Genomic DNA, 17,273 nt, shown 5'->3' on the forward strand with positions numbered 1-17,273 from the left:
GGCCCCCTAACCTGCCCCATTGCCCCCTCGGCCCCCTATAGCCCCCCAGACCCCCTTACTCTGCCCCACAGCCCCCCGGTCCGTCCTAGAGCCGCCCTCAGCCCCCCCGTCCACTCCACGTACCCTACGGCCCCCCGACCCCCTAACTCCGCCCTATAGCCCCGCCAGACCCCTGTAGGCCCCTATAGCCCCCCCAGAGCCCCCTATAGCCCCCTATAGGCCCCCCCGGCCCCTCCTCACCCGCCGACGGCCCCGGGTGGCCGCCGCCGCCGCCGCCCCCTCCCGCCGCTGCCATGGTGGCAACTGCCCGGCTACAGCGCGGCACTTCCGCATTGCGCGTCACATCCGCTTCCGGCCACGGAGCGGCACCGCCCAGAGCGGGGTGGGGGGGAGCGGGGGAGGGAGCATAGAGAGCGGGCGGGACGGCTAGAGAGGAGCCCCTGGAGGACTTGGGAGGCCTCCGGCAGGGCCATAGAGGCACTGCGCGTGCGCGGCCGCCACGGTCCCGCCACGCCCCTTCCCCCGCCCCTTCGCCCAGCCGGCCAATCAGCGCCTCGCCTCGCGCCCTTCCCGCCCTTTCCAACGGCCGCCTCGCGCCCTTCCCGCCACGCTCCTCCCTCCACCCACCGCCCAATCCCCGCCCGCCCCGCCTCCTTCCCCCTCCCGCCCAATCCCCGCCCGCCCCCTTCCACCCACCGCCCAATCCCCGCTCGCCTCGTCGGCCGCGCCCCCTTCCACCCACCGCCCAATCCCCGCCCGCCTCCTCCCCCCCCCTCCGTTCAACCGCCCAATCCCCGCCGGCTCCGCCTCCCCGCTCCCCCGCCCCTTTCCCCAATAGCGAGCGGCCACGCCCCCTTCCCCGCCCGCCGCCCCGCCTCCTTTAAGGGCAGTCCCGCCCCCTCGGCCGGGCGCAGACCAAGATGGCGGCGCTCTCCGGTTCCCCCGCGGCCGCGGCGGGTCCCGCCGGGTACCGGCCCTTCGAGCCGGCGGCGCTGGGCCTGGACCCGGGCTGGCGGTTGACGGGGTTCGGCGAGTTGCGGGGTTGAGGCTGCAAAGTCCCGCAGGAGACGCTGCTCCGGCTCCTGGCGGGACTCGGAGGGCAACGACCGGGCGGTGGGGAAGGGCCGGAACCGGAGAGCGGTGGCGGGGCCCCGGCGCTGGGTGAGGAGGCGGCGGGGACCGGGGGTGGGGGGGTGTGTGGGGGGAAGCGGGGGCAAAGGGCGAGAGGCGGGGCGGGGGCAAAGGGCGGGAGGGGGGAGGGGGGAGGGGGCGTGGCCCCGCTGACGCGGCCCCGCCCCCAGGCATCGGGCTGGACTCGTGCGTCATCCCCCTGCGCCACGGGGGCCTCTCGCTGGTGCAGACCACGGACTTCTTCTACCCGCTGGTGGAGGACCCCTACATGATGGTACCCGGCCCGGGACCCCCAAAATCTCCAGGGGGACCCCCAAATCCCACCCCGGGGACCCCCAAGTTCTCCAGGGGGACCCCAAAATCTCCAGGGGGACCCCCAAATCCCACCCCGGGGACCCCCAAGTTCTCCAGGGGGACCCCAAAATCTCCAGGGGGACCCCCAAATCCCACGCCGGGGACCCCAGAATCTCCAGGGGGACCCCCAAATCCCACCCCGGGGACCCCCAAGTTCTCCGGGGGACCCCAAAATCTCCAGGGGGACCCCCAAATCCCACCAGGAGACCCCAAATCCCACACCGGGGACCCCCAAGTTCTGGAGGGGGACCCCCAAATCTCCAGGGAGACCCCCAAATCTCCAGCCCATAACCCCAAATCCCACCAGGAGACCCCAAATCCCACCCCGGGGACCCCCAAGTTCTCCGGGGGACCCCAAAGTCCCACCCCGGGGACCCCAAAATCTCCAGGGGGACCCCCAAATCCCAGCCCAGAACCCCCAAATCCTACCAGGAGACCCCAAATCCCACACCAGGGACCCCAGAATCTCCAGGGGGACCCCAAAATCCCACCCCGGGGACCCCCAAGTTCTCCAGGGGGACCCCAAAATCTCCGGGGGGACCCTCAAATCCCACCCTAGGACCCCCCAGATTGTATCCTAGGCACCCCCAAATCCGCCCGGGGACCCCAAAATCCCCTTAGGGACCCCAAATCCTCCCGGGGGCCCCCCACATCCCACCCTGCCACCCCAAAATCTCCTTCGGGGACACCCAAATCCCCCTAAGCACCCCAAAATCCCACCCTGCCACCCCAAAATCCCACCGGGGACCCCCAAATCCCACTCTCAGGCCCCAAGGTCTCATTTAAGAGCCCCCAAAATCCCTTTTGAGGACCCCAGATCCCCTCCCCAGCCCCTTCTAGACCCCCAAATCCTCGCGGGACCCCCAGATCCCATCCTGGGCACCCCGAATCCTCTCCTGGGCACCCCAAATCCCCTTCCCGGCCCTTCCTAGCCCCCCAAATCCCACTCTGAGCCCCCAAATCCCCTTGGGACCCCCCAAATCCTCTCCTGGGCACCCCAAATCCCATCCCCACACCCTTGGGACCCCAGATCCCCTTCCCGGCCCCTTCTAGACCCCCAAATCCTCGCAGGACCCCCCAGATCCCATCCTGGGCACCCCAAATCCCCTTCCCGGCCCTTTCTAGACCCCCAAATCCCCTCGGGACCCCCCAGATCCTCTCCTGGGCACCCCAAATCCCATCCCCACACCCTTGGGACCCCAGATCCCCTCCCCAGCCCCTTTTAGTCCCCCCAAATCCCACTCTGAGCCCCACAAATCCCCTCGGGACCCCCCCAAATCCTCTCCTGGGCACCCCAAATCCCATCCCCACACCCTTGGGACCCCAGATCCCCTTCCCGGCCCCTTCTAGACCCCCAAATCCTCGCAGGACCCCCAGATCCCATCCTGGGCACCCCAAATCCCCTTCCCGGCCCTTTCTAGACCCCCAAATCCCCTCGGGACCCCCCAGATCCTCTCCTGGGCACCCCAAATCCCATCCCCACACCCTTGGGACCCCCAGATCCCCTCCCCAGCCCTTTCTAGACCCCCAAATCCCATCCTGGGCACCCCAAATCCCATCCCCACACCCTTGGGACCCCCAGATCCCCTCCCCAGCCCCTTCTAGCCCCCCCAAATCCCACTCTGAGCCCCACAAATCCCCTCAGGACCCCCCAAATCCTCTCCTGGGCACCCCAAATCCCATCCCTACACCCTTGGGACCCCAGATCCCCTCCCCAGCCCCTTCTAGCCCCCCAAATCCCCTCGGGACCCCCCAGATCCTCTCCTGGGCACCCCAAATCCCATCCCCACACCCTTGGGACCCCAGATCCCCTCCCCAGCCCCTTCTAGCCCCCCAAATCCCACTCTGAGCCCCCAAATCCCCTCGGGACCCCCCAGATCCTCTCCTGGGCACCCCAAATCCCCTCCCCAGCCCCTTCTAGCCCCCCAAATCCCACTCTGAGCCCCCAAATCCCACCCCGGGGACCCCAAATCCCCTCGGGACCCCCAAATCCCCTCCCCAGGGCCGCATCGCCTGCGCCAACGTGCTGAGCGACCTGTACGCCATGGGCATCACCGAGTGCGACAACATGCTGATGCTGCTCAGCGTCAGCCAGAAGATGACCGAGGAGGTGACAAGAGGGGACAGCGGGGAGGGGACGAAGGGGACGCGGGGTGGGGGAGGTGACGACGGCGGGGTGTCCCTGTTTTGACGCCCCGTTTTCGGCGGGGGTGGGGGGGTGTGTCCTTCCGCAGGAGCGGTAGAAGATCATGCCGCTGATCGTGAAGGGCTTTCGGGACGCGGCGGAGGACGGGGGGACGTCGGTGACGGGGGGACAGACGGTGGTGAACCCCTGGGTGATCGTGGGGGGCGTGGCCACCGTCGTTTGTCAGCCTAACGAGTTCATTATGTGAGTGGGGGGGGGGGGGGGGGGGGGTCACCCCTTTTTTGTGTCATTTGTCACCCCCCCCCCCTCCCCCCCAGGCCTGACAGCGCCGTCCCCGGGGACGTCCTGGTGCTGACGAAGCCTTTGGGGACGCAGGTGGCCGTCAGCGCGCACCAGTGGCTGGACAACGTGAGTCGGGGTTGGGGACGTCCCCGTGGTGTCCCCAAGGGGACGGGGAAGCCACCTTGGTGTCCCCAAGGCGGGGGAGGGGGGGGTAGAATGGAGAAGGGAGCCACTCGGGTGTCCCCAAGGGGATAGGAAGCATGCGGGTGTCCCCAAGAGGACCCTGAGCCACCTCGGTGTCACCTCAAAAGAGTCAAAATGGGACCGAAAGTCACCGTTGGTGTCCCCAAGGGGGGAGAGAGCCACCCCGGGAGGTCCCTAAGCCACCCTTGATGTCCCCGGGGGACCCAGAGCCACCCCGGGAGGTCCCTAAGCCACCCTTGATGTCCCCAAAAGGGTCAGAAGCCCCCTTGGTGTCCCCAAGAGGACCCAAAACGGGACCAAGAACCACCCTGGATGTCCCCAAGGGGACCCAGAGCCACCCTGGGAGGTCCCTAAGCCACCCTAGATGTCCCCAAGGGAATGCAGATCCACCATGGGTGTCCCTATGCCACCCCTGATGTCCCCAAGAGCCACCCTAGATGTCCCCAAGGGGACGGAGATCCACCATGGGGGTCCCTAAGCCACCTTCAATATCCCCAAGAGCCACCGTGGGGGTCCCTATGCCATGGCTGAGGTGCCCAGGAGTCCCCCTAAAGCCACCCTAGATGTCCCCAAGGGGATGCAGATCCACCATGGGTGTCCCTAAGCCCCCCCCGATGTCCCCAAGAGCCACCCTAGATGTCCCCAAGGGGATGCAGATCCACCACGGGGGTCCCTACGCCACCCTTGGTGTCCCCAAGGAGACCAAGAGCCATCCTGGGAGGTCCCTAAGCCACCCTAGATGTCCCCAAGGGGACGCAGATCCACCATGCGTGTCCCTATGCCACCCCTGATGTCCCCAAGAGCCACCCTAGATGTCCCCAAGGGGACGCAGATCCACCATGGGTGTCCCTAAACCACCCGTGATGTCCCCAAGAGCCACCCTAGATGTCCCCAAGGGGACGCAGATCCACCATGGGGGTCCCTAAGCCACCTTCAATATCCCCAAGAGCCACCGTGGGGGTCCCTATGCCATGGCTGAGGTGCCCAGGAGCCCCCCTAAAGCCACCCTAGATGTCCCCAAGGGGATGCAGATCCACCATGGGTGTCCCTAAACCACCCCTGATGTCCCCAAGAGCCACCCTAGGTGTCCCCAAGGGGATGCAGATCCACTATGGGTGTCCCTAAGCCCCCCCCGATGTCCCCAAGAGCCACCCTAGATGTCCCCAAGGGGATGCAGATCCACCACGGGGGTCCCTATGTCACCCTTGGTGTCCCCAAGGAGACTGAGAGCCACCCTAGATGTCCCCAAGGCGATGCAGATCCACCATCGGGGTTCCTATGCCACCCCTGATGTCCCCAAGAGCCACCCTAGATGTCCCCAAGGGGACGCAGATCCACCACGGGGGTCCCTAAGCCCCCCTGATGTCCCCAAGAGCCACCACGGGGATCCCTAACCCACCCAGTTGTCCCCAAGAAGCCCCCCTCCTCGTCCCCAAAGACACCAAAAGCCACCGCGGGGAACGTCCCTGACCCCGTGCGTCCCCCGCTGTCCCCGCAGCCGGAACGTTGGAACAAGATCAAGCTGGTGGTGACGCGGGAGGAGGTGGAGCTGGCCTACCAGGAGGCCATGTTCAGCATGGCCATGCTCAACCGCACCGGTACGTCCGCGTCGTCCCCGTCCCCGACGCCTCGGGGGGACGCGGAGAGGTGACGCGCGGAGAGGTGACGCGGTGTCCCCGCAGCCGCCGGGCTGATGCGAGCTTTCGGGGCGCACGCGGCCACGGACGTGACGGGGTTCGGGATCCTGGGCCACGCGCGGACGCTGGCGGGGCAGCAGCGGCAGGAGGTGGCCTTCGTCATCCACAACCTGCCCGTCATCGCCAAGATGGCGGCCGTCAGCAAGGCCTGCGGGGCGCGCTTCGGCCTGCTGCAGGGCACCGCCCCCGAGACCTCGGGTACGGGGGGGGACCCCAAAATGGGGCGGGGGATCCCCGCTAGTGGGGAGGGGTCCCCTAGAGTGGGGGGATGTGCCCTGAAGTGGGGGGACCTCGGAACTGGGGAGGGCCCCTAAATTAGTGGGGGATGTGCCCTGAAGTGGGGGACTGTGGAATTGGGGAGGGGGCCCTGAATTGGGGGGGTCTCCTAAATGGGGGGTCCCCTAGAGTGGGGGATGTGCCCTGAAGTGGGGGACCTCGGAATTGGGGAGGGGGCCCTGAATTGGGGAGGGGGCCCCTAAATTGGGGGGGGGGGCCTAGAGTGGGGGATGTGCCCTGAAGTGGGGGACTGTGGAATTGGGGAGGGGGCCCTGAATTGGGGAGGGGTCTCCTAAATTGGGGGGTCTCCTAAATTGGGGGGGTCCCCTAGAGTGGGGGATGTGCCCTGAAGTGGGGGACCTCGGAATTGGGGAGGGGGCCCTGAATTGGGGAGGGGCCCCTAAATGGGGGGGGCCTCTATAGTGGGGGATGTGCCCTGAAGTGGGGGACCTGTGGAATTGGGGAGGAGGGGCCCTAAATTGGGGAGGGGTCCCTAAATTGGGGGGGGGCCTCTATAGTGGGGGGATGTGCCCTGAAGTGGGGGACTGTGGAATTGGGGAGGGGGCCCTGAATTGGGGAGGGTCCCCTAAATTGGGGAGGCCTCTATAGTGGGGGATGTGCCCTGAAGTGGGGGACCTCGGAATTGGGGAGGGGCCCTGAATTGGGGAGGGGAGATGAAATCTGGGGGCACCCCCATCCTCATCCTCCTGGGGGGCACAAAGGGGTTTGGGGGGTTCCCCTAATTTGGGGTCTGGGTGGGGGCTCATTTTGGGGGAGCAACGCCACGGGGGGGGGGAGCGATCCTCTGTGTGTCCCCCCTTCCTTTCTGGGGTCCCCAGCCCCGCAGCACTGCCCCATTGCCAGAGCGTGCCCCGCTTCGGTCGGGGGGGCACCTAAAAAATAATTGGGGGCACAAAGAGAAGTGGGGGCACATAAAAATAAGGGGGGCACATAAAAAATAATTGGGGGCACAAACAGAAGTGGGGGCACCTAAAAAATAAGGGGGGCACAAAAATAAATGGAGGGCAGCTAAAAGAATGGGGAGCACCTAAAAAGAAAGGGGGCACCTAAAAAATAAATGGAGGGCAGCTAAAAGAATGGGGAGCACCTAAAAAAAGGGGGCACCTAAAAAGTAAGGGGGCACCTAAAAAAGGGGGCACCTAAAAAGTAAGGGGGGCAGGCACCTAAAAAAAGGGGGGGGCACCCCTTTAGCCCCCCCCAACCCCTAAATTGGGGGAGAAAGGGGAGACGCTCCCTCCCTAAACCACCATTTCCGCCCCAAAACGCCCCGGGGGGGGGGGTTGGGCCCTTCCCCACCCCTGGTTTGTGGGTTTTTTTTTTTTGGGGGGGGGGCAACTCACTGTTTGGGGGCTCGCCCGCAGGGGGGCTGCTGATCTGCCTGCCGCGGGAGCAAGCGGCTCGCTTCTGCGCCGAGCTGAAAGCCCCCGGGCGGGGCGAGGGCCACCAGGCCTGGATCATCGGCATCGTGGAGAAGGGACCCCGCGGCGCCCGCGTCATCGACAAACCCCGCCTGATCGAGGTCACCCCCCGCGGCGCCCCCGCGCCCCCCGACAGCCCCGGCACCCCCCGCCGGGGACGCCACCACTGCCGCCACCCCCCTCCGGCCGTTTTAGGGTGAGCGGCTGAGGGGGTGGAGGGGAACCCCCCAAAACCGCCCGATGCACCCCAAAAATCATCCACACACCCCCCCCCCCAAACCTCCCCCGAGCGTGACGCCCCTCCCCAAAAGCCCGGTGTGGGGTGGGGAAGGGCTGAGGACACCCCTCTCCTCTCAATGAGGGGGGAGGGGGGAGATGGGGGGCGCTTGATTTTGGGGGAGCCAGGGCAGGAGCCCCCCCACCCCCCAAAAAAAAAAAAAAAGGCAAATTGGGGCAATAAAGAGCGAGGCCGACGAGGGAATTTTTATTTCCCCACGGGGTTTTAATGTGAGGTGGGAACCCACCCCCCCCTCAAAATGGGGAGGGTCCCTATAAATTTGGGGACCCCCCCCACCCCCCCAAGGGGTTTTGGGGGTGGTTTTGGGGGGGTTTTGGGGTTCCCCCCCCCCCTCATTTGATGCAATCCATGACGTGGATCTGGAGCGTGTCCATGTCGGGGGCTTTGTACTGGCACTTGGGGCAGCACAGATCCGGTTGTTCCTCGGGGGGGGCGCGCAGGGGGGCGGGCAGCCCCCCAAAACCTGGGCGGGGGGGGGACACAGTCACCCCCTGCCCCCCAGAACGGGGTTTTGGGGGGCTCCCCCCCATTACTCACCCCCTGCCACTGCCGGGGGCCGCAGCTCCGAGTGGCGGTTCCTCATCTCCTCCATGCGCACTCTGTTGGGGGGGGCGTGGAAATTTGGGGGTGCAGGGGGTTTGGGGGCGCAGAGGGGTTTGGGGGTCTCGAGTAGATTTGGGGGGCTTTAGGGTAAGTTTGGGGGTTTCAGGTAGGGCTGAGCTGTGAAGGAGGGCGGTGAGAGGGGTTTGGGGGTGCAGGGGGAATTTGGGGTGCAGGGGGCTTGGGGGCCCCTGGGCAGCTTTTGGGGTCTCAGGTAGATTTTGGGGGCTTTAGGGAAAGTTTGGGGGTTTTGGGTGGGGTGGAGAGGTGGAGGAGGATGGGGAGAGGGGTTTGGGGGGGGCAGCAGGAAATTTGGGGTGCAGGGGGTTTGGGGGGGCTGGGCAGCTTTTGGGGGTCTCGGGTAAATTTGGGGGGTCTCAGATTTTGGGGGCTTCAGGGTAAGTTTGGGGGTTTCAGGTAGGGCTGAGCTGTGAAGGAGGGCGGTGAGGGGGTTTGGGGTGCAGGGGGCTTGGGGGCCCCTGGGCAGGATTTGGGGGGGGTCTCAGGTAGATTTTGGGGGGCTTTAGGGAAAGTTTGGGGGTTTTGGGTGGGGCTGAGGGATGAAGGAGAACGGGGAGGGGGTTTGGGGGTGCAGGGGGGAATTTGGGGTGCGGGGGCAAGCTGGGGGGGACAGGCAGATGGGGGGGTCTCAGGCAGATTGGGGGCCTCAGGCAGACTTGGGGGGTCTCAGGTAGATTGGGGGGGTCTCAGGCAGATTGGGGGGTCTCAGGCAGATGGGGGGCTTTAGGGAAAGTTTGGGGGTTTTGGGTGGGGCTGAGGGATGAAGGAGAACGGGGAGGGGGTTTGGGGGTGCAGGGGGGAGTTTGGGGTGCAGGGGGGCAAGCTGGGGGGTCTCAGGCAGATTGGGGAGGGTCTCAGGCAGATTGGGGGGTCTCAGGCAGATTGGGGGGTCTCAGGCAGATTGGGGGGGTCTCAGGCAGATTGGGGGTCTCAGGTAGATTGGGGGGTCTCAGGCAGATTGGGGGGTCTCAGGCAGATTGGGGAGGGTCTCAGGCAGATTGGGGGGTCTCAGGCAGATTGGGGGGTCTCAGGCAGATTGGGGGGGTCTCAGATTGGGGGGGCTTTAGGGAAGTTTGGGGGTTTCGGGTGGGGCCGAGCGATGGAGGACGACGGGGGGGTTGGGGACACAGGGGGATCTTGGGGCGCCCCGGGGTGGGTGGGGAAGTTTTGGGGTGCCCCCGCCCCCCCGACCTGGCGGCGCCCTCGGCGTCGACGCGGAGCTGGAGCTGGGCCAGGGCCTCCTGCAGGGCCTCGCGCTGGGCGTGGAGCTGCTCCCGCGCCGCCCGCTCCGCCTCGAAATCCGCCTTGTAGATGTCGGCCTGGGGGGGGGGGTCGGGGGGTCAGGGGGGACGGGGGGGGGGTGGCAGGGCCCCGGTGCCACCCCGCGGGACCCCCCCTGACCTGCGCCTGAAGGACGGGGATGGTCTCCAGGGTGGCGCGGTGCTTCTCGGCCTCGGCCTTCAGCTTGTCGATCAGCTCCTGCTTGGCCGCCAGCGCCTCCTCCGCCTGCTGCAGCTGCGCCTCCAGCTGCCGCCACGGCCCCCGCGTCACCCGGCGGTGGCACCCGGGGTGGCGCCGCGTCACACCCCCCCCCGGTGGGGTCCCCGAGGAGAGGGGGAGGGGCGGAAGGGACCCCCGGTGGGTCCCAGGGGGTGGGATGGGGCCAGGGGCTGTCTCCGGGTCCCCAAGGGCCACCCGGGGGTCCCCAAGGGGACCAGGAGCCACCCCGGTGTCCCCAGGGGATCCACTGGGGGACAAGGAGCCACCCGGGGGTCCCCAAGGGGACCAGGACCCACCCCGGTGTCCCCAGGGGATCCACTGGGGGACAAGGAGCCACCCGGGGGTCCCCAAGGGGTCCAGGACCCACCCCGGTGTCCCCAAGGGGACCAGGACCCACCCCGGTGTCCCCAGGGGATCCACTGGGGGACAAGGAGCCACCCGGGGGTCCCCAAGGGGTCCAGGACCCACCCTGGTGTCCCCAAGGGGACCAGGACCCACTCTGGTGTCCCCAGGGGATCCACTGGGGGACAAGGAGCCACCACGGTGTCCCCAAGGGGACCAGGACCCACTCTGGTGTCCCCAGGGGATCCACTGGGGGACAAGGAGCCACCCGGGGGTCCCCAAGGGGACCAGGACCCACCCCGGTGTCCCCAGGGGATCCACTGGGGGACAAGGAGCCACCCGGGGGTCCCCAAGGGGTCCAGGACCCACCCTGGTGTCCCCAAGGGGACCAGGACCCACCCCGGTGTCCCCAGGGGATCCACTGGGGGACAAGGAGCCACCCGGGGGTCCCCAAGGGAACGAGAAACCACCCTGGTGTCCCCAAGGGGACCAGGAGCCACCCCGGTGTCCCCAGGGGATCCACTGGGGGACAAGGAGCCACCACGGTGTCCCCAAGGGGACCAGGACCCACTCTGGTGTCCCCAGGGGATCCACTGGGGGACAAGGAGCCACCCGGGGGTCCCCAAGGGAACTAGGACCCACCCTGGTGTCCCCAGGGGATCCACTGGGGGACAAGGAGCCACCACGGTGTCCCCAAGGGGACAAGGAGCCACTCCAGTGTCCCCAAGGGACCCAATAGAGCACAAGGACCCACCCTGATGTCCCCAAGGGACCTGATACAGGACAAGGAGCCACCCTGGTGTCCCCAAGGGGACCAGGAGCCACCCCAGTGTCCCCAAGGGGACCCACTATGGGACACAGAGCCACCCTGGTGTCCCCAAGGGGACCAGGAGCCACTCCAGTGTCCCCAAGGGGACCCACTATGGGACACAGAGCCACCCTGGTGTCCCCAAGGGGACCAGGAGCCACTCCAGTGTCCCCAAGGAATATAATGTGGGACAAGGAGCCACCCCGGTGTCCCCAAGGAGACCCACTAGGGGACAAGGAGCCACCCCGGTGTCCCCAAGGGGACCAGGAGCCACCCCGGTGTCCCCAAGGGACCCAATGTGGGACAAGGAGCCACCTTGGTGTCCCCAAGGGGATGAGGAACCACCCCGGTGTCCCCAAGGGGACCAGGAGCCACCCCAGTGTCCCCAAGGGGACCCAATGTGGGACAAGGAGCCACCCTGGTGTGCCCAAGGGGACGAGGAACCACCCTGATGTCCCCAAGGGGACCCAGTGCAGGACAAGGAGCCACCCCAGTGTCCCCAAGGGGACAAGGAGCCACCCCAGTGTCCCCAAGGGGACCCAGCGCAGGACAAGGAGCCACCCCGGTGTCCCCAAGGGGACCAGGAGCCACCCCGGTGTCCCCAAGGGGATGAGGAACCACCCCGGTGTCCCCAAGGGGACCCAATGTGGGACAAGGAGCCACCTTGGTGTCCCCAAGGGGACCAGGAGCCACCGCGGTGTCCCCAAGGGGACCCAATGTGGGACAAGGAGCCACCTTGGTGTCCCCAAGGGGATGAGGAACCACCCCGGTGTCCCCAGGGGCCCCAATACAGGACAAGAAGCCACCCCGCTGTCCCCACAGGACCCGATACAGGACCAGGACCCACGGCGGCCCCCCCGTCCCCCCTCCCGGAGGTGACGGTCCCCAAACCTGGCTGCGCTTGTCCCCCTCCAAGCTGGCCTTGATGTGGGCGTCGTACTCCTGGAAGAGGTGGTGGTAGGCCACCTGCAGCTGCACCAGCTTGCGCCTGGGGACAGCGGGGACACCGGCAGCCGTCCGGGGGACGTCCCCAGAGCCGCGTCCCCGCCCGCGTCCCCCCGCGTCACTCACTTCTCCTCGGTGGCCCCTTGCCGCTCCACGCGCAGCGCGGCCTCCAGGTTCTGCACCTGCAGGCGCAGCTGGTCCAGCTGCACCGCGTGGCCCCCGGCCGCCTCCTCCAGCGCCCGGCACCGCGCCCCCGCCGCCGCCGCCCTGCGCCCGCCGGCACCGCCGTCACCCGCCGGCACCCGGGGACGGGGACAGGGGCGGGACCCCCCTGCGCCCCAGCGACAGGGACAGGAGCCCCGGTGACAGTGACAGGAGCCCCTACGCTCTGGTGGCAGCGACGGGACCCCCTGCACCCCGGTGACACTGACAGGACCCCCCTACACTCCGGTGACAGCGATGGGACCCCTGGTGACAGTGACCGGACCCCCGGTGACACTGACAGGACCCCCCTACACTCTGGTGACAGCGCAGGACCCCTGGTGACAGTGACGGGACCCCCCTACGCTCTGGTGACAGTGACAGGACCCCTGGTGACAGTGACAGGACCCCCCTACACTCTGGTGACAGTGACGGGACCCCTGGTGACAGTGATGGGACCCCTGGTGACAGTGACGGGACCCCCCTACACTCTGGTGACAGTGACAGGATCCCTGGTGACAGTGATGGGACCCCTGGTGACAGTGACGGGACACGTGGTGACAGTGACAGGACCCCTTACACTCTGGTGACAGTGACGGGACCCCTGGTGACAGTGACGGGACCCCCCTACACTCTGGTGACAGTGACGGGACCCCTGGTGACAGTGATGGGACCCCTGGTGACAGTGACGGGACCCCCCTACACTCTGGTGACAGTGACAGGACCTGTGGTGACAGTGACGGGACCCCCAGTGACAATAACGGGACTCCCCTACACTCTGGTGACAGCGACAGGACCCCTGGTGACAGTGACAGGACCCCCTACACTCTGGTGACAGTACTCCCGGTGACAGTGACGGGACCCCCTGCACCCCGGTGACACTGACAGGACCCCCCCCATACTCTGGTGACAGTGACAGGACCCCCGGTGACAGTGACAGGACCCCCCTACACTCTGCTGACAGTGACAGGACCCCTGGTGACAGTGACAGGACCCCCCGTGACAGCGACAGGACCCCCCACACACCCTGGGGACAGCGACAGGTCCCCTGGTGACAATGACAGGTCCCCCCCCACGCCCCGGGGGCCGGTGACGACGACAAACCCCTCGGGGACGGGGACGGCCACGCCACCGCGTCCTTGTCCCCACGCGGACCACGAGCCAGACCCAAACCGGTGCCAGGGGACGTCACCCTCCCCCGCCCTCGTCCCCAACACCCCGGGGACGGTCCCGCTCCCCCCCGGGGACGGTGCCACCTCCCTGGGGACGGTGCCACCCCCTTGGGGACAGGTGCCACCCCCCCGGGGACGGTCCCCGACCTCTGCTCCAGCTCGTCCCGCTCCCGCCGGCTGCTCTCCAGGCGACTCTGGCTCTCCCGCAGCTCCCCCAGCAGCGACGTCACCTGCGCCTTCACCGACGCCTTGTCCTGCTGTGTGGGGACGCGGGGGACGCGGTCACCTCCCCCCCAAACTGTCCCCGAGCTGTCCCCCAGATCGCGTCCCCTCACCTCCAGCTGCCGCCGCAGGGCCTGGAGCTGCAGCTCGGCCCGCCGCGCCGCCTCCTCCGCCCGCTCCTCCGCCCCCGCCTGCGCCTCCCGCGCGGCCACCAACCTGGGGGGACACGGAAGAAGGGGACGGGGGCGGTCCCCAAAGTGTCCCCAAAGCGTCCCCAAAATGTCCCCGCCCCCCCTTTCCCCCCGCCCCCCTACTCACTCAGCCTCCGCCGCCTCCAGCCGCTGCCTCAGCTGCTCCGTGGGGCTGTTGGGGACGGGGACAGCGTCACGGGGGGGGGGTTGGGGACATCGTGGAGGTCCCCAAAAGAAAGGGGGGGGAGGGGCGTACCTGGGGTCTGGGGGTGACGCGGGGTCCCCCGGGGGCTGGGGGTCCCCGGGGACGGCCTGGTCCTGGCTGGGGGAGGGGCCTGGGGCTGCCTCCTCCTGCTGCGGCCCCTCGGCGGGGGGCTGGGGGGACGGGGACAGTGAGGGGACACGGGGACACGGGGGGGACATGCAAGGGGTGTAGGGATGTGGGGACACGGGGATGTGGGGGGGACAGGTAAGGGGTGTAGGGACGCGGGGACATGGGGGGACATGGGGGGACAGAGGGGGTGTGTGGGGACATGGGGGCGTGGAAGGGGACAGGGGACGCAAGGGGACGCGGAGAGGGACGTGGGGGGACGTGGGGGGACAGCGGGACACCGAGGGACATTAAGGGGGATGGGGAGGGGGACACAGGGACGTGGGGACAGGGAGGGGACAGCGAGGGGGATGGGGGTGATGGGGGGGACACGGGGGGACAGGGAGGGGGACGGGGTGATGGGGGGACACGGGGGGGGGACACAGGGAGGGGACAGGGAGGGGGATGGGGGTGATGGGGGGGGACACGGGGGGACAGGGAGGGGGATGGGGGGACATGTGGGGACAGGGAGGGACCTGGAGACAGAGAGGGGACAGCGAGGGAGATGGGGGTGATGGGGGGGACACGGGGACACCGGGAGGGGACAGGGGTGATGGGGGGACATGGGGGGACAGGGAGGGGTCATGGGGACAGGGAGGGGATGGGGCGATGGGGGGACACGGTGACACAGGGAGGGGATGGGGGGGACACGGGGGGGGACACAGGGAGGGGCCAGGGAGGGGACGGGGGCAATGGGGGACATGTGGGGACAGGGAGGGGTCATGGGGACAAGGAGGGGACGGGGGCGATGGGGGGACACGGGGGCGATGGGGGACATGGGGACACAGGAGGGGCCAGGGAGGGGATGGGGGACACGGGGAGGGGCCGGGGCGATGGGGGACACGGGGACACAGGGAGGGGCCAGGGAGGGGATGGGGGACACAGGGAGGGGCCGGGGCGATGGGGGACACAGGGCGCGGGGAGGGCCGGGGCCGGGGGACGTACGGGGCGGGGGCTCCCGGCGCAGGCGGCGGGCGGCCTCGTCGCGCTCGGCCCGCAGGCGCTCGACCAGGGCGCGGGCCTGCCCCGCCCGCCCCCGCAGCAGCCCCCGCTCCGCCCGCCGCAGCGCCTGCAGCCGCCGCAGCTCCTCGCAGCGCCCGCGCATCGCCTCGCTGCCGCGCCGCAGCGCCGCTGGGAGAGCCACTGCCACGCCCGCCCCGGGTCCCCCGCTGCCCCAGTTACCTCCCGCTGCCCCCAGTTACCCCCGCTGCCCCCAGTTACTCCCAGTTACTCCCCACTGCCCCCAGTTACCCCCACTGCCCTCCAGTTACTCCCAGTTACCCCCTGCTGCCCCCAGTTACCCCCTGCTGCTTCCCAGTTACTCCCCACTGCCCCCAGTTACCCCCACTGCCCTCCAGTTACTCCCAGTTACCCCAGGTGCTCCCCAGTTACTCCCAGTTACCCCCGCTGCTTCCCAGTTACCCCCGCTGCCCCCACTGCCCCCAGTTACTCCCAGTTACCCCACTGCCCCAGTTACTCCCAGTTACCCCCGCTGCCCCCAGTTACTCCCAGTTACCCCCACTGCCCCCAGTTACCCCCACTGCCCCCAGTTACCTCCGCTGCTTCCCAGTTACCTCCCGCTGCCCCCCAGTTACCCCTGCTGCTTCCCAGTTACTCCCAGTTACTCCCCACTGCCCTCCAGTTACTCCCAGTTACCCCCAGGTGCTCCCCAGTTACTCCCAGTTACCCCCGCTGCCCCCCAGTTACCCCCAGGTGCTCCCCAGTTACTCCCAGTTACCCCCGCTGCCCCCAGTTACCCCCACTGCCCCCAGTTACTCCCCACTGCCCCCAGTTACCCCCACTGCCCCCCAGTTACCCCCAGTTACCCCCACTGCCCCCAGTTACTCCCAGTTACCCCCGCTGCCCCCAGTTACTCCCAGTTACCCCCGCTGCCCCCAGTTACCCCCGCTGCCCCCAGTTACCTCCCGCTGCTTCCCAGTTACCTCCCGCTGCTTCCCAGTTACCTCCCGCTGCTTCCCAGTTACCCCCTGCTGCTTCCCAGTTACTCCCAGTTACTCCCCACTGCCCCCAGTTACCCCCACTGCCCTCCAGTTACTCCCAGTTACCCCCAGGTGCTCCCCAGTTACTCCCAGTTACCCCCGCTGCCCCAGTTACCCCCAGGTGCTCCCCAGTTACTCCCAGTTACCCCGCTGCCCCCAGTTACCCCCACTGCCCCCCAGTTACTCCCCACTGCCCCCAGTTGCTCCCAGTTACTCCCCACTGCCCCCAGTTACTCCCAGTTATCCCCCACTGCCCCCAGTTACCCCCAGGTGCTCCCCAGTTACTCCCAGTTACCCCCAGGTGCTCCCCAGTTACCCCCAGGTGCCCCCAGTTACTCCCAGTTACCCCCACTGCCCCCCAGTTACCCCCAGTCCCCTCCAGCTCCTCCCAGTCCCCCCCAGTCCCCTCCCAGTCCATCCCAGTCCCCTCCCAGCACCCCCAGTTCCCCCCAGCACCTCCCAGTCCATCCCAGTTCCCCCCAGTCCATCCCAGTTCCCTCCCAGTCCCCCCATCCCTTCCCAGTCCCCCCAGTTCCCCCCAGTCCATCCCAGTCCCCCCGCCCCCCGCCGCTCACCCTTCAGCTCCCGGTTCTCGGCCAGCAGCCGCTGCAGCCCCTCGGGGCTCCCCCGCTCCGCCGGGCCCCTCCCGGCCGCCGCCGCCGCCGCCGCCGCCTCCTCCCCGGCCGCTCCCCCCTCCGCCCCGCTCCCGGGCCCCGGCCCGGCCCCGCCGCCTCCCCCGGGCTGCACCATCTCCGCCGGCCGCCGCCACCGCCCGCCGCTCATCGGCCGCGGCCCCGGCGGCTCCCGGGCCCCGCGGCCGCCGCCTCCTGCCGCCTCCTTCCGCCTCCTTCCCCGGCCCGCTTCCGCCGGAACCGGAACTGCCGTCACGGCGCTTCCGCCGCGCTTCCGCCTCGCTAAGTGTCATGGCGCCGCCCTACCCCTGGGGGAACGACGGGGGGCGGGGGGGGAGTAGCTCGCCCCGCCCACCTCCTCCTCCTATTGGTTGCGCCCACCCAGCGCCGCGTCGCCACACCCCCTCCGCTTCGCGGAGCGGCTCTGCCATTGGCCGGCGCG

The 17,273-nt window shown here is 68.3% G+C and overlaps 3 protein-coding genes across 4 annotated transcripts in view; 1 reads left to right on the forward strand and 2 right to left on the reverse strand.

Moving 5' to 3' along the window:
• The window catches only part of SLC35A2 (solute carrier family 35 member A2), a 52,289-nt gene extending 51,898 nt beyond the window's left edge, over positions 1-391 (reverse strand). For both annotated transcript variants that reach the window (XM_072849012.1, XM_072849011.1), the window contains exon 1: positions 241-391. In XM_072849012.1, the coding sequence (XP_072705113.1) occupies positions 241-295 (55 nt within the window). In that variant the 5' untranslated portion in view covers positions 296-391. The remainder of the gene's footprint in view (positions 1-240) is intronic.
• Positions 392-876: 485 nt separating this feature from the next.
• LOC140645540 (selenide, water dikinase 2-like) lies at positions 877-7,736 on the forward strand. The gene is given in 8 exon segments (XM_072849008.1): positions 877-1,161; positions 1,302-1,405; positions 3,488-3,595; positions 3,720-3,874; positions 3,949-4,039; positions 5,616-5,715; positions 5,800-6,012; positions 7,473-7,736. Coding segments are annotated over 8 exon segments (1,269 nt in total). The 5' UTR covers positions 877-920; the 3' UTR covers positions 7,730-7,736.
• A 252-nt stretch (positions 7,737-7,988) lies between these two features.
• IKBKG (inhibitor of nuclear factor kappa B kinase regulatory subunit gamma) lies at positions 7,989-17,060 on the reverse strand. The gene is made up of 13 exons (XM_072848923.1): positions 16,775-17,060; positions 15,133-15,330; positions 14,656-14,675; positions 14,086-14,204; positions 13,957-14,001; positions 13,752-13,854; positions 13,564-13,673; positions 12,170-12,310; positions 11,990-12,086; positions 9,850-9,975; positions 9,640-9,767; positions 8,365-8,426; positions 7,989-8,290 (listed from the first exon to the last, which is right to left on the reverse strand). Exons 1-13 carry the CDS (start codon positions 16,980-16,982, stop codon positions 8,160-8,162), a joined length of 1,488 nt encoding a protein of 495 aa, XP_072705024.1. The 5' UTR covers positions 16,983-17,060; the 3' UTR covers positions 7,989-8,159.
• Between the last annotated feature and the right edge of the window lie 213 nt (positions 17,061-17,273).

Source organism: Ciconia boyciana, chromosome 34 (genome assembly GCF_034638445.1).
Source record: "Ciconia boyciana chromosome 34, ASM3463844v1, whole genome shotgun sequence".
Taxonomy (NCBI): Eukaryota; Metazoa; Chordata; class Aves; order Ciconiiformes; family Ciconiidae; genus Ciconia; species Ciconia boyciana.